The sequence below is a fragment of the Cibotium barometz genome, chromosome 48 (genome assembly GCF_041138505.1).
Source record: "Cibotium barometz isolate CiBa-2024 chromosome 48, ASM4113850v1, whole genome shotgun sequence".
Taxonomy (NCBI): domain Eukaryota; kingdom Viridiplantae; phylum Streptophyta; class Polypodiopsida; order Cyatheales; family Cibotiaceae; genus Cibotium; species Cibotium barometz.
Window position 1 is genome coordinate 310,279 of NC_141093.1, and position 14,560 is coordinate 324,838.

The 14,560-nt window shown below is 40.2% G+C and overlaps 1 protein-coding gene across 1 annotated transcript; it reads left to right on the top strand.

Annotated features, from left to right (window-relative positions):
* The first annotated feature begins 11,714 nt into the window (after positions 1 to 11,714).
* On the top strand, positions 11,715 to 13,086 carry LOC147610678 (protein LURP-one-related 15-like). Its single transcript, XM_086785230.1, has 3 exons — positions 11,715 to 12,086; positions 12,222 to 12,440; positions 12,550 to 13,086. Exons 1-3 carry the CDS (start codon positions 11,847 to 11,849, stop codon positions 12,688 to 12,690), a joined length of 600 nt encoding a protein of 199 aa, XP_086641356.1. The 5' UTR covers positions 11,715 to 11,846; the 3' UTR covers positions 12,691 to 13,086.
* Positions 13,087 to 14,560: the final 1,474 nt, after the last annotated feature.

Below are 14,560 nucleotides of genomic sequence, written 5' to 3' on the forward strand. Positions count from 1 at the left end.
TGCACCCCCCGAGACGTATTGACTCTTCTCGTCGATCTTCGGGCTCCATGTTCCAGACATAGTTTATGTGGAGCATCAATAGCTTATCCAAAATCCTGAGTTTTGCATGTAATGTGCACACATGCACTTGACATAGTGGAATGTCCAAGATTGGGTTCCAAGCATTGTCCTCCTGGTCACGACTAGGTGGCTTGCTCTGGTCACAACTTAATATGCCATTATGCCATACCTTTGATCCTTTCCTCTGTTAAGCACCAAAAACGATTGCTTTTTTTGCACCCACCTGTTTTTGACTTTTGCCTTTGCTAGGTTGTTTCCCTTTTACTCTTGAGTCTACATTTGTCTTGGAATGACAACAGTAAACACATGAGAATATAGTATTCGCACCTGTTTTACAACCCAACATACACTTTAACGTTTTTAGATCGCCACCCAAGTGCCATTCAACGTTAAAGCAGCCTATTCCGGGAACATCAAGCTTTTGACCATTGACCTGACAAGAGACGACATATTGAATGCCAGACCGTTCAAAATACCACCTCAAGGTATCATGGTTCTCTTTTGGGAGGACCCATGCTGCTTGCCACCAGATGTTCTTCTCTGATTGAATGCCGTAGTAGTCTTGCTTATGCCCTTGACCCCTATTGTTGCTGTCTTCAGTTGCATCCAACTCTTGGGTCTCTAAAGGCTTTCCTCTAAGTGCTCGGCTCCACTTTTGCTAAGGGTTTTCCCACTCATGCGGTAACTGTAAAAAACAAATTAAAAGAATGGATTGGAGGATTGCCAATAAAAACTAAATCAATGTTGAGTCCTTTACAAGACTTGGCTAACCCCCCATATAATGAAATGTTTACTCCCAATAGGTATGGTTTCTTCAATACTATTTACAAACAAAATAATCCAGAATCAAGAATCTTTATTGAACCTATTTATAGACCATTCTATTAATTTATTGGATTATGCAATCCCATTGTCAAAGTGTTGGAAGCAAGGATTGCGTAACTCCCTTTGCTCGCAACCCTAAAGTGATTGACCTGTACATTGCTCTGTAACCTTTCTGGCTAATACCTGCTGAGTCACATATATCAAGCATCTCTTTGGGTTTGACAATTTCTTTGATTTCCTTCAAGAAATGTTGACGAAGGGTCTCCCGCAGCTTATCATTACCAGAACCTGTTATCATTTCCATGATATCCTTCTCCTGAAGGACATGCTGAAGAAGGGAGACATTAACATTGTCCTCAGCGTTGTTACATCCTAGTATAGTTGTTGCGCATGCCCTACAATCGCAAGAGTCACCCATGAGAGATGCTTTATTCATTAATTGCTTCTCAAAGTTGCTATAATTCCTACAAGAATTTTTACCTGGTTGTTTGTTTACGCCTCTTGCATGCACCTGCTGTCTTAGAAAGTAACCCAATAGCTTTACTTTTTCTTTGCCTTGCGTGATATCCAATGGGAAGGTGAGTGAAATGGTGAACACGACGCCGAAGATTACGAGTGGAGTGTTGAAGACGAACATAATTATCGGTAAATTGATTTATTGTGCGCACACGATCCGCTAGATTATTCTTCTGCACCTCAAGCTCCTCTGAGAGCTCTTTAATCCTCTACATCAAACTATTGATCTGCTTAGTCAATGCCGCTTGAAGCTGGTCGAAGGCAAATTGTGTTTGCCTCTTTTCAGCTGCCTCATCTAGCCACAACATGTGTAATCTCCTACAATAGCCAAGAAGCCCATTGAAACCATCACCAGTAAACTTAAAAAAACTTGTAATGCTTTTGAATGGTGGAGGGGCACCAGATATTGGATCTGGTGGATAAAGATTTTCATCAATCCAAAGATCAATGGCCTTTGCTCCTTGCATTCGAAGCTGATCGTATGAAATATTGGGTGCAACATGCCTACTGCGTAGGGTTGCGTATTCTGTCTCCAAATCAACCTGAAGGCGGATCTTAGAAGGCTTATTGGTGATGTCTTGTAGTGCCATCTACAAGAAAGTAGGCTTGTAAGCTTGGGTTGAATAGGAGTGGAAGGAGTAGGATATGGTATCAAAAAATAATGGGAAGAATGGAGATGAGGGTTGCTTCTCTAGAGCTGCATTGTGGATAGAGAAAGAAGCCAGAAAGGGAGCCAAAGAAACATAGAGAGGGTTGGCAATGGTGAGACGAAAATGCAAAGGAGACAATGCATCATGGGAATCTTCTTTAGTGCAAGCTATGGCTGCTATATAGAGAGAGAATACATCATGAAAAGGTTCTTCTGTGCAAGTCATGGCTACTACTATGGGTTTGGAGAGAGAACCAAGTATTGTAGAGAGAATGCTCCTGGTAAGCTTCTTCCTTGCAAGCCATGGCTACTACTGTGGGTTTGGAGAGAGAAGGCTCATTTAGGAGTACAGACCTGCTAGATATGGAGAGAGGACCAAGTATTGTAGAGAGAATGCTCATGGTAAGCTTCTTCCTTGCAAGCCATGGCTACTACTGTGGGTTTGGAGAGAGAAGGCTCATTTAGGAGTACAAATCTGCTGGCTATGGCTTTTGGAGTAGAGAAAGACGCTTTTTTCCATGGAGAAGGAGTGCAGGGCGTTTTAGAGAGAGGATTTAGAGAGAGAAAGAGATGTGGTGCACACACAAAAAAGGGGGGAAGAAAGTGACGAATTTTTGGAATGTTTGGAGTTCGAAAAGGTAGAGAAGGCTATGATAGCTGACTGACAGCCCATTACAAAGCTTTAAAGTCACCTAGGTGGCCAGATCTAAGAATATCTCCTTTTTTTCATTTTTTTCATTTTTGTGAAAAATCAAATATATGCTTTTAGGACTAGGCTTCTAGGCTTGGTCAAAGATGGATTAGCATTTTAAGCATTTCACTAGACGTCCAAATTAAAGGGCCCAAGAAGACTCCATTGAGTTCCTAATGGTTGTATGCTAAAGTGAAGATAGGCGTCAACCTCCACCCTTGTGTTCTCTCTTTTGTGAGTTGTGTAGAAAGCTGCAGTCGAGTGTCCTCTCTTGGCTCAATTGGAGCACTTGTTAATGATGAGGACTTAGTTTCTGTGACCTTGAATGGTCTTGGGAGAGAATATGCACAATTTTAGACATCCATTGGAGTCCATGAGTCCTTTTCTGATTTTCAAGAACTTGTTGCTCTCTTGTTGAGTGAAGGGCAAAGGAATGGTGGTTCGGCCATAGGAAGTTCTCAAGAGTCTGCATTCTACTCAAATCAGGATAAAGGCAGAGGTAGAGAAAGAGGCCATTTTGGTGGCCATTCACGAAATCAGAACTACACAGCAACAACAGGAAAACCAATCCTATGGAGAAGAACGTGGTAACTCTAGAGGCAGGGGAAACCAAAGAGGATGCAATTCATGGCAAAGGAACCGGCAGGTAGATAGCAACAAATAGTGCTATTATTGTGGGAAGCCTGGACATAAAGAGAAGACCTACTATAAAAAGCAGAATGACATCAGAAATGGAGAGTTGCAGCAAAGCAACCATGCATCATCTAGTGAGCATGGTGATGATAGAAATGAGTGCCTTTTTGTGATGCAACACATGGTTAACTCCATGATAGAAAATGCTACAGATTGCAAAAATGTATGGTTTGTTGAGTTAGGTGCTTCTAGCCTCATGACCAGTCATGAGGTGAGTGGTTCAATGATGTTAGAAACCTAGAAAAGCTAGGTTATGTTGAAACAAGTGATGATATTGCTCATCCAATTGCACAAGTTGGTAAGGTGCCACTGGCTATGTAGGATGGAAGAACAAAGTACTTGTCAGATGAATTTCATGTTCCTAACATCACCAAGAACTTGGTCTCGGTTGGCTAAATGGTTGAACAGGGTTTACAAGTCAAATTCAACCTTGAGGGTTGATTTGTTGAGGATTTGAAAAATCAGTGCCACTTGGTTGCAAAAGGCAATAGAAATGGCATAATATTTATCTTGGATGCTGATATCCCAGAGGTGTGGGCTCTTATGTTTGCACATGGAAGAGGTGTCATTGCACATATTGACATATAGCACAAGCGCATTGGGCACATGATTATACAAAGGTTGAAATCTATGTAAAGGCAGAGTATTGTTGTAGGTTTGCCAAAATTCAGAGTGGATGGAATGCAAAAGGTATATTGTGAAGCATGCCAAATGGGCAAGCAGTCCAGACATGCATTTCCATGCAATGCTGAAGTAAGGAACGAAGCTTTGGAGGTGATCCACTCAGATGTGTGGACAACCAAAGCTACTTCTCTTGGTGGATGCCACTATTATGTGAGCTTCATTGATGATCACACAAGGAAGGTATGGGTGTACTTTATGAAGCATAAAAGTGAAGTGTTCAACAATTTCAAAGCCTTTAAGACCATAGTTGAGAAGGAAAAGGGCACACAGATAAAAGTGCTGAGATCTGATGGAGGGGGAGAGTATTTCTTAGATGAATTCAGTGATTATTTAAAAGACCAGGGAATTCAGCGAAAGCACTCGTGTAGATGTACCCCTTAGTAGCAGAATGGGGTTGTAGAAAGAAAGAATAGGCACATTGTAGAAGTTGCAAGGGCTATGCTAAATGAAAAGAAAATGCCTTATTATTTTTGGATTGAAGTAGTAGCAACTAATGTGTATATTATGAACAAAACCCCCACTACAATTGTCCATGGCATGACACCTGAGGAAAAGTATACAGGCAGAAAACTAGATATTTCACACTCGAAAGTATTTGATTGCATAGCTTATGTTCATGTTCTTGATAAGAGGAGAACTAAGCTGGATCCAAAGGTAAAAAAATGCATCTTCATTGGGTATTCTCTACAGCAAAAAGGGTATCGTTGTTATAACCTTCCACTCATAGGATGCAAGTGAGCAAAGATGTAGTTTTTGATGAAATGAGTTGTTGGTATGGTCCAGCAAAAGTGATAGAAGATGCAGATGCAAGAAATGACAATGCTGCTATAAATGTAGAGCATCAATCACAAAGTCTAAGTGGACCTAGTGAGTCCTCAATCAATGGATCCAATGCATGGACAAAGAGACTGCGATTTAATGGCTCTTCTCATGGTAGTCTAGATAGTGGTGCCATAGAATCATGTAAAGAAAAAGAGAAGGTGCACACTCCACCTGTCTTTGATGTCTCATGTGGTCACTCTCATGTTGGTGGAGAGTCAAGTGGATCAAAAATGAGTCTTGATGAAGAACTTGGGATTCCTCAGTTGTTACTCCAAGTGTAAGAAAAAGCAAGAATGTGGTTAAGACTCTTGGAGGTGATGTAGGTACATGCAGGTCTGCATGTGTGAAGTATCCTATTGATAGGCTGAGATATGATGGTCTTTCAGCCCATCATTATGCATATATGGTCAAAATTCTAGAAGAACCAGAGCTAGCTTGCTTTAAGGATGCAGTTGGAAAGAAAAATTGGGAGACAACCATGGATGAGGAGATGGCAGCCTTGGATGCAAACCACACTTGGACATTGATGCCTTTGCCTCATGATAACAAGGTGATTAGCTGCATGTGGGTGTATAAGGTGAAGCACAATGCCGATGGGTCTGTGAGCAGGTGTAAGGCAAGGTTAGTTGCCAAAGGATATGCACAGACATATGGCATTGACTATGAGGAAACCTTCAGTGTAGTTGCAAGGATGGCAACCGTGAGAGCAGTAATTACTATGGCTGTTGAAAAAGGATGGTCTTTGCATCAAATGGATGTAAAGAATGCCTTCTTGCATGGTGATTTGCAAGAAGAGGTTTATATGATGCATCCAGAAGGTTACCAAGATGATGCACATCCCCATTTGGCTTGCAGGTTGCGCAAAGCCTTATATGGCTTAAAATAGGCACCCAGGGCATGGTTAGGCAAGATAGGCTAGTATGATTGTCACCATTGGATTTCCGATTTCCAATGTAGACTTTTCACTTTATGTAAAAAGAACAGACAGAGTATTGTGCCGGTAGTCATCTATGTGGATGACTTAATTGTTACAGGTGATAGTGACGTAGACATTGATGATGTGAAGCTCTTTTTGAAGCAAAAATTTGAAATGAAGGATTTGGGAGAGTTGTTTTACTTCCTAGGCATTGAAGTTATTAGATCCCCTAGTGGGGTATGGCTATTGCAGAGGTAATATGGATTGGATATGCTGTCTAGTTATGGGATGATAGGTTGTAAGCCCATCTCTATTCCATTGGAGCAGAATGTGAAGCTCAGTGCAGAAAAAGGGGAGCTTTTTTAAGATGTCATTGTGTATAGACACGTAGTTGGCAGTTTGATATACATGACTATCACCAGACCAGATTTGAGCTATGATGTGGGATTGGTAAGTCAGTTTATGTAGGTGCCGAGGATGCAGCTAGGCGCATATTGAGATATGTGAAGCCCACTTTGTAGTATGGACTTTTTTATAAGGTTGGGTGTTAGATACAGGTACATGAGTACACGAATGTTGACTGGGCTAGTAATATGTCCGATAGGAGACCTACTAGTGGATTTATTTTTCCCTTGGGGGTTCTGCCATCAATTGGAGCAATAAGAAGCAGCCGATAGTTGCCTTGTTGAGCACAGAGGATAAGTACATGGGTGCAGCTATGGCTGCATGTGAGATAGCTTGGTTACAGAAGCTACTTGTTGCTGATTTAGGCTAGTCAGTATATGGTGCAGTTATCATCTATTATGACAACATTAGTAGCATTATTCTTGCTAAGAACCCACTTTATCATGCTAGAATGAAGGACATTGAGGTGCATTATCACTTTGTGAGAGAGAAGGTTCTAGCTGGTGAGGTTGATTTGGTATATGTCAACACCGAGGAGTAGTTGGCTGACGTCTTCCTGAAGGCCTTGGGTACAGAGAAGCTTCCTAGAATTAGGAGCCTGCTTGGTGTATTCGAGATGGATTTGAGCTTGAGGGGGAGTGTTGAGATATCAAGCTTCACACCTGATGTATATGGGTGACTATCATTTATGTCACCATCTTTTGTTAGGTAGACTTGTGGCGTAGTTAGATAGCCACGTATGTTTGGATTGGGTTCACATATGAACCGTGTATTCTAGGGTTACACAAATGGTGTATACCCATCTCTCATTGTGTTATTGTTGTGTGCTAAAGTGAAGATAGGCTTCAGCCTCCAATCTTGTGTCCTCTCTCTTTTGTGAGTTGTGAAGAAAGCTGCAGTCGAGTCTCCTCCCTCTCTCCCTAATTCTTTACAATGAAACTTTTCACGCATGTGGAGATCACCTGTCTCAAGATCCGTGCAAATGTTTATGGCTGTCCAATGACAGGACTCACATATTTTGCACCATTTGACATTGTGAAGGTTACTCCCATGTAAGTAATTATGTGGTGAAGGTATCTCTAGAGATCTTTTCTATAAACTATGGGTTCTTGATTCATTTTGGCACTCCATGATGCCTGTAGCTAGATGATTTTAAGTTAGGATGAAGGACCTCATTTCTAATCTACCATGTGAGATAGCAAATTCAATTTAAAATTGTGATGGATGTTCAAATAAATGGTGAATGATCCAAAAGTCTCTAGTTGTAAGCTTGAAAGAACTTACTAATTTTTTTATCACATTCCAATTTATCCTCACATAAACATGTGCATATGTACACCTATGTTTCCACACATGTGGGAGGGTGTGTACACATATGTACATGTATATATTGCTTCTCTAGGCGTTTGCATGTGTGGAAGTTCTATGAGGTGCACACTTTTTGTGTGCAAGAATGGCAGTGCAGTTGTTTTTTATTGTTGCACTTCATGTATGGATGCCGTATATTGGACAGCTACACTTTGGATGTGAGAAAGCACACAAAGATACATGAACATACATTTCATGCACATGTAGATTATTAGAGACATATGAGAGACATATATACTCAAATATGTCCAAAAATGAGCACACATCTCCATGTCTATAGATACGTCATGCCATTGCACATAGGAAAGCACACATGTATACATGTGTTAACTTATAGGAATTCACATCTACAATTACAAGAACATACATACACTTGACTTATATGTCAAACATGTAGAATTCACATATACAATTATGAGAGCATACATACGATTGACTTATATGTGTGTGCATATAGGAATTCAAATCTACAATTACAAGAGCATACATTCACTTGACTTATATGTGTGCATGCATCACCAAAGCTACCAACAATGAGACTCAATTTACAAAGCCTTGACTCAATTTTAGAACACTTGTCAAGAAAGAGTGACTCACTTTTATAGCAAATCCTTGATCTTAGCCTCCTCTCCCACTAAGAGGAATGAAGGATAATCAAAAAGCATTAATTAATTGATTGACTATTCGAAAGTTTGAAGACCTCAACCTTTCCTTTGCTAGTAGGTTGCTTAAATTAAGCTGAAAAACTTTTCCAATGTAAACCCTTCAAAAGTGTGATGTAATTTGACTTGATTGTAACAATATGCTACGTTTTGTTGCCATTACTTGGGAAATGTGAAATATGCCAATCCTTATAGTGATTCTTGTAGTGTGGTTGCAATGAGTTGAAGACAAGAGGGAATGAAAACCGGTTTGGTACATTGAGGGGGTGTATGACAGGCTCCATAGGGCCCATGTTAATATAATATTCAAGTGAAATTCCCATATATGTTCACACACACACGCACGCACGCATGCATGCACACACAAATACATATACACATATACATATACATATACATGTACATACATGCATGCATGGACATACATACATAGATGCATACATATGGGAATTTCACTTGTATATGACATCAACATGGGGCCCTATGGAGCCTATGATAGACCCCCTCAATGTACCAAACCAGTTTTCATTCCCCCTTGTATTCAACACATTGCAACCACACTACAAGAATCACGATAAGACTTCACATATGATAGGCTCCATAGGGCCCATGTTGATGTACTATATAAGTGAAATTCCCATGTGTATGTATGTTTGTGGGAGAGAGGGAGGATCCTCACTTGAGCTTTCTTCACAACACACACGAAGAGAGAAGACTCGAGGTGTTGAGGCTAAAGTGTAACTTCACTTTTTTAAAAACACACAAGAAGAATACAATGAGAGAGGGCTATAAACTATATTTCTAACCTTAGAATAGTACATTGTTCATATGTGAACACAAGACAAACATACGTGGCCGTATAACTATGCCACAAGTACAACCAAACCAAGGCAATGACATAAATGACAGTCAACCAAGAGATCCATCAAGGGTTGAGCTTGATATCTCAGTACAATGAGAGTGAGCTGCTATACCCTATAGGTCTAGCCCTAGAATACATGGTTCATATGAGAACTAATCTTGCCTTATACTTGGCATAGGCCCATTAGTAATGTGCTTTTTTTGTAAACCCACTTTCATCCAATTGCCTTCTTATCATGAGGTCCCTAATGTGGCTTGCATCCAAGCCTACCATCTCTTCATCCATGGCTACTTCCCAAAATTTTTCCCTACTGCATGCTTAAAGCATGTGGCATCTGGGTGGTTGTAAGCTAAGGGTGTCTACCTTTGTCTCACTCCGGGCAAAGTATGACACACGAGGTTCACCAAAATATAAAGGATTTGAGGGCACAGGCAGTGGCAACAATATCTTGATCTAGTTCTTTTAATCAATAGGAAGTTGACATGTGGCAATGCCCTCATGCTAAGGTGCCCTGGCTGGTGTCATCCTATGTGGCTCAAAATAACTCGATCCAAATATCTATGTGGCACATATGACGTGCCAGAGCAATGCCTTCTTGGCATCCATGTGGACCAAAATATCTCGATCTAGTTATCTAAGTGGTAATTGGAGCAATGACATGGATGGTAGGTGAGTTGTTGAGGTGGCAACTAGGCAATCTTGCATGGAAAATGGTCAAACAGTCATATCTAGGTCAAGCTATCTAGTTGGCACCATGTGTTGCACACATGGCATCATGAAGGCACAAGGAGGTGGTGACATGGACTGTGAGGTAGCTTATTTCCCCCAGTCCATATACTTTACCCCTCTCCTATAAGTGGCTTATGTTAAACGAGTAGCATGACTTGTTTACGATGCGTTAGAGATGGGATTTACTTCACACAGAGTCATGAATGCATTAATATCAATGATGAATTGCAATGCCTTGGTGCAAATTAAAGAAGGTGAGTCCCCTTAGGAGTATGGTCTACCCAAAACATGTCTCTAAAGTTTGGTCTTTGGTAGATTAGGATCTATGATTAATAGAAAGTGAGGCTTCACATAATGTACAATTGACTTCAACTCCAGCAAAGGAATGCTTAAGATAATTCCCAAAAGCCTTGTAGGACTAAAATTCAAGATTGGATTTCTATCACAATATTACCCACAATCTATAAAATAAAAGCCAAAGTAAATGTATTGAGAATCACATGTATGATGCCTAACGTATTTTTCATGGAATTGTACATAAAGTGAGCATGATGAATGTATGATTTCAAATTTTGATAATAGAATGAAGTGTGTTTTAACAGGAGGAGGAGGTCATACTAGCTTCTCTACATAAATATGGAGGATTATTGCCGTAAGGTCTTCTAGATTATTTGGGAAAACCCTACATTAATTATGTAGCTCGTCAAAATAATTTCTACAAGTGTAACTTTTGTGGTCGCATGGTGAAGCAAAGGAAGGTGGTTAATTTTTAGTTCTCTACATTTGCCACAAGAAACTATGCATCCTAGCCTTAAAGTTATTATCTCTTACTCTTGAAACTTTGCACCATTCTATCAAACAAGATGTGACCCTTTTTCATTAAAGGTTTATAAGTAAAATGGACATGTTGCTTCATGTATTTGGTGAACCAAAGTTCATATTCAAGATTGTTCCACATGTACTTTAAATTGAAAACAATTAAATCTGCTCTAGATCTCTTTATCTTTTAAGGTTTTGGTAGGTTAAAATGTGTTTCTTCTATGACTTTACATTGCACATGCTTCATGTCATTTATGTTTTACAAAGATGTACTGATAGGCATAAACTTCAATTGGAAACCCAACCTTTTGAATGTTCAACAAAGGTTGCAAGGTAGTGTTGTTTGACTCTTCTCGAAATATCATGCTCTATAAAATTATCTAAAGCATGACACTCGATGACCCAAATTTTATTGTAAATGCTAGTGCCACACACAGACGTTTGCCCTTGCTTTGTATGACCAATGCCCATTTTTTGCTAGTGCTCTGTTGGGTCCATGTGTGAGGAACTGTTGGGTCCATGTGTTCCTCACGTCCCTATAAATATTTCTTTTAATAACATGTGACACATTGTTCTTGCACCATATTGTTTTGACCATCTTTGTCTAAATAGATAGGATCCTTAGTTTTCCTTATTAAACTCTTTCTTTACTCACACCCCACTTACTTGGAACCTTCGTCATATATGCATACCCCTTTCTTGGAAGATTCATCATATCTACATACCCATGCCATTCAAGAGCGTCTAGACAAGATAATCATTATTTAAACACACATGAATCTTTCAAGATCGTCATTATCTAAAAATTACTTTGAGACCCCTTTCGTGGAACCTTCATCGTATATGCATAAAAGGGCTTGTCTTGTCCTACCCCTTGTCTTTTCTCTTTCGTAGAGGACGTACACAAACCAAACTGCAATTATTTAAAAACTTTTGTTATACAGTGTACACGGATCCGTTTGAGCCCCTTTCCGGGAACCTTCATCATAAATAATCTTTGTTGTAGAACACATAGCAATTCTACACACAGTATATTGCTTGGATTGCGTTGATGATTCATGTTGCCAAAATCGCAGGTGTGACTATAATTGATGCATTCATCTGTGAGGGACCTTGATTTCAGCTTGAGATAAGTTTCCAATCATATGGAAGTTCTTCGACCTGCGCGTGTCCCATTTGTCATAGGACCGCAGTACTGCTTGCCGTACGCAGTGGATCTGACTGTTCAAAGGAAGATTGTGAGCTTTGGTGGCGACGATGATTTTGTCATCAGCGACCCCAATGGGCGTGTAGTTTTGAGGATGGACGGCAAAGCGCCGAGTCTGGGGAAGAAAACAGTGCTGTTTGACGGATCCGGGAACCCTTTCCTCTGCTTGAAGAGAAAGGTAAGTAGAAATCACAGATCGAATGCAGACACAGTTTCGTACATTTCTGATTTGTATGCAATAGATGTACGTTAGACTTGTAATGTTCGTTGTATATTGTACGAGACATGATGACTACTTCGCTGAATTAAACAGCTGATGAGCTTGCGTAACACGAGGTTGGTGTTCCGTGGAGATAGCTCCCAAGGCGATGTGTTGTTTGTGGTGAAGAGATCTGCAACTTTCCAATTGAAGGCATCCTTGAGTGTGTTCCTGGCCTCCAATCTATCCAAAGAACATCCTGATTTCACAGTGAAGGGCGGCTATTTCAAGAGGAATTGCAGTGTCCTCAAAGGAACTCAAACTGTTGCACAGGTCTGTCTATCTTTCTGTCTCCTTTCTATATGTATCTCTCTTTCTTTCACGTGCAAAAACAGCTAAGTTGATGAACAAACTTAACAATTTGAGAGTGAATGTTTTGCAGGTCAAGCAAAACTCGTTGCCGTATGCTCCTTTGGTTGTCACAGTCTTTCCCGGGATAGACCACGCTTTCATTGCTACTTTGATTGTGTTGATGAATGAATTTCAGACACATCAAACTGGGTCAGTTTGTCTTGAGGACTAGGCTTTCCCTTGTTTTTCCAAGCAATTTGAGACCGGGAGTATCACTATTTTCTTTATTCATCACCATCATGATGCTCGATCTTTTTGGAAACAATTCATCAGAGGACGTGGGTTTCTTCACCCAACTGAGAGTGCTCCAATTCATCAAAGACCCGAGTTTCTGCATCAATTCATTAGCGGACCTGGGTTTCTTCACCAAACTGAGATTGCTCTGTACTCAAGAAACAATAGCCTCCTTGACAAAAGCTTCATTGTTGTCCTTTGTATCTTGCAGAATCCTCAATGTTGGGTGAATAAGCAACCGATTGAATATGCCCTTAACATGGGAGATTTCTATACGTGCTATTCTTGAGTGAAATACCTTGCAACATTAGTACATATATTCTAATGTTTTCCATCATTGCAAGCACCTCATTGCCGTGCTAGTTTGGTTTTTGTCCATTGCTCCCTTTTCCTCATGCATTGAACGCATTGCTTTACTGCATTCTACTTCAACTGTGAACGATAGCTCTAATAATGGTGGTGTTGAGGGGGGGGGGGGGGGGGGGGGGGCATCTACAACAAAACATGTGCAAGGGTCCTTGTATGATTCTTGCACTCCATCACTTGCTTGATCATATCCGTGATCGATAGGAAGATGGGGTAGCGAAAGAATGGCTTCATTTGAAGGATTGGATGCTGATTGGTCCATACTTGTTGGAGTGAGAGAGAGAGAGAGAGAGAGAGTCTCTCAAAGAGACATACAAATGGGAGATGCTCCAAAAAATAGAGTAGAGAGAGAGAGCGAGAGAAATAGAGAGATAGAGAGCGCACTTGTTCTTAGCTAGCTTCAAGAGAAGCTCTAGAGAGGAGAACTAGTGTGAGAGACAGAGAGAAAGCAACACACATGCCTCCAAGTTGCATAACAAAAAGCTATGTGTACTTGACTTGTTTTTATATATCTTAGTTTTTCCCCTTTGCACTTCCTAGGTAGTGCTGGAATAGAGATTTCTGACACACAACTATTTGTGTTGGCTTTACATGCATACATTGTACTGCTTCAACCCAAAACTAATCAAGCATTGTTTTTTGATTTAGTGTCCTGCGTGCAACACTATGCACATTCCTCCTTAAGTTTAAATAATCCCATTCTACTAATGGGTAGAGATGCATGACTAGGTCCTCTAAATTTCATATTCTTTCAAATAAGCACTAAACTCATCTAAAAAGTACTCTTGCCCTCCATTAGACCTTAGCACCTTTATTTCATACCTTTGTCTAACCATGGCCTTAAAAGCATTGAAGTGGATGGACGCTCCACTTTTCTGCCCTCACAAAATAAACCCACACCTACCTAGTGTGATCATCAATAAAGCTCAGTGGAATCCATAAATAGAAGTAGTTTTGGTTGTCCACACATCTGAGTGGATCACTTCCAAAATGCTTTTGCTCACTTTAGCATTTTTGTGTAAATGCATGTCTAGCATGCTTGCCCATTTGGAATGCTTCACATATCTTTTGCATTACATCAACTCTAAATTTAGGCAAACCTGCAACAATTTTCTATGTTTGCATAGATTAATTAGCCTTTTCATAATCACGTGCCCAAAGCACTTGTGCCATATCTCAATATCTACAATGACACCTCTTCCATAAACAAAAATAGTAACTTCTACCTTAGGCTTATCAATATCAAAGGTAAACATCATGACATTCTCAATGCCTTTAGAGCAGCGCCAATTTTCAAGTCCTCAACAAAGCATACATTAGGGCTAAATGTGACCTAGAAACGCTACGCAATGATTTGGCCAATAAAACTTCTAGATTCTTGGTGATATTTAGGACATGAAGTACATACACCAAGTACTTAATTATGCCATCTTGCAAAGCCA

Excerpts from the sequence above, each read along its gene's own strand:
- LOC147610678 (XM_086785230.1), top strand. The coding sequence starts at position 11,847 with ATGGAAGTTCTTCGACCTGCGCGTGTCCCATTTGTCATAGGACCGCAG. Across the intron at positions 12,087-12,221 it reads TCCTCTGCTTGAAGAGAAAG|CTGATGAGCTTGCGTAACAC; the intron begins GTAAGTAGAAAT and ends TGAATTAAACAG. Across the intron at positions 12,441-12,549 it reads GAACTCAAACTGTTGCACAG|GTCAAGCAAAACTCGTTGCC; the intron begins GTCTGTCTATCT and ends AATGTTTTGCAG.